This window comes from Acanthamoeba castellanii (genome assembly GCF_000313135.1).
Source record: "Acanthamoeba castellanii str. Neff unplaced genomic scaffold scf7180000084657, whole genome shotgun sequence".
Classification (NCBI taxonomy): Eukaryota; Discosea; order Longamoebia; family Acanthamoebidae; genus Acanthamoeba; species Acanthamoeba castellanii.
Window position 1 is genome coordinate 1 of NW_004457696.1, and position 774 is coordinate 774.

Sequence of the window (774 nt, forward strand, 5' to 3'; positions counted from 1 at the left end):
GAAGCCTCGAGCGCAAAGAGCGAAGCCGAAGCGGCCAGGAGCGAAGCCGAAGCGAAGGCCAACGCGCTGCAAGAGAAGAGCCAAGAAGCGGAGCGGCTCGCGAACGAGGTCGCCGAGGCAAAGAACGAAGCCGACGCGCGTCGCCAGGAGCTGGAGCAGCTGAGGAATGGAATGAACGCCAAGGCCGAGGCCCTCGCCGCTACCATCAGCGCCGCCGAAGCCAAGGCCGATGCGGCCCAGCACGACGCCGATGCCAAAGCGGAGGAGCTCGAGCGTGCCAATCGCCTCAAGGCCACCCGCGAGGCCGAACTCGAGGAGAAGAAGCGCGAGCTGGAGGCCCTCCTGCAGCAGAAGAGCGACGGCGACCAGGAGGGCGTAATCGCTACGATTCGCGACAGCCTCAAACACAAGGAGGACGAGCTCGCGCAAGTCCGACAGCAGCTCGACGAGAAGGAGAGCACTCTGAGCGAGAGGGACCGACAACTCGTCGAGCTGCAGAAGGCCAAGGACGACGAACTCGCCCAGATCCGCCAGCAGCTCGACGAGAAGGACGGCGCGCTGAGCGGTGCCAGCGAGCAGCAGGCGGCGGAGCTGCAAAAGGTGAGAGACGAGCTCGCCCAGGCCCGACAGCAGCTCGATGACAAGGACCGCGAGCTCGGTGGCGCCAGCGAGCAGCAGGCGGCCGAACTGAAGAAGGTCAGCGACGAGCTCGCCCAGGCCCGGCAGCAGCTCGACGAGAAGGAGGGCGCGCTCAGCGCGAAGGCCAGCAGATCG

The 774-nt window shown here is 66.5% G+C and overlaps 1 protein-coding gene across 1 annotated transcript in view; it reads left to right on the top strand.

The window, feature by feature from the left end:
- Positions 1 to 39: 39 nt before the first annotated feature.
- The window catches only part of ACA1_345560 (uncharacterized protein), a gene marked incomplete at both ends in the record, with an annotated part of 1,835 nt that continues 1,100 nt past the window's right edge, over positions 40 to 774 (top strand). Inside the window, one exon of the mRNA XM_004354983.1 lies at positions 40 to 696. Within this exon, the coding sequence (XP_004355035.1) occupies positions 40 to 696 (657 nt within the window). The remainder of the gene's footprint in view (positions 697 to 774) is intronic.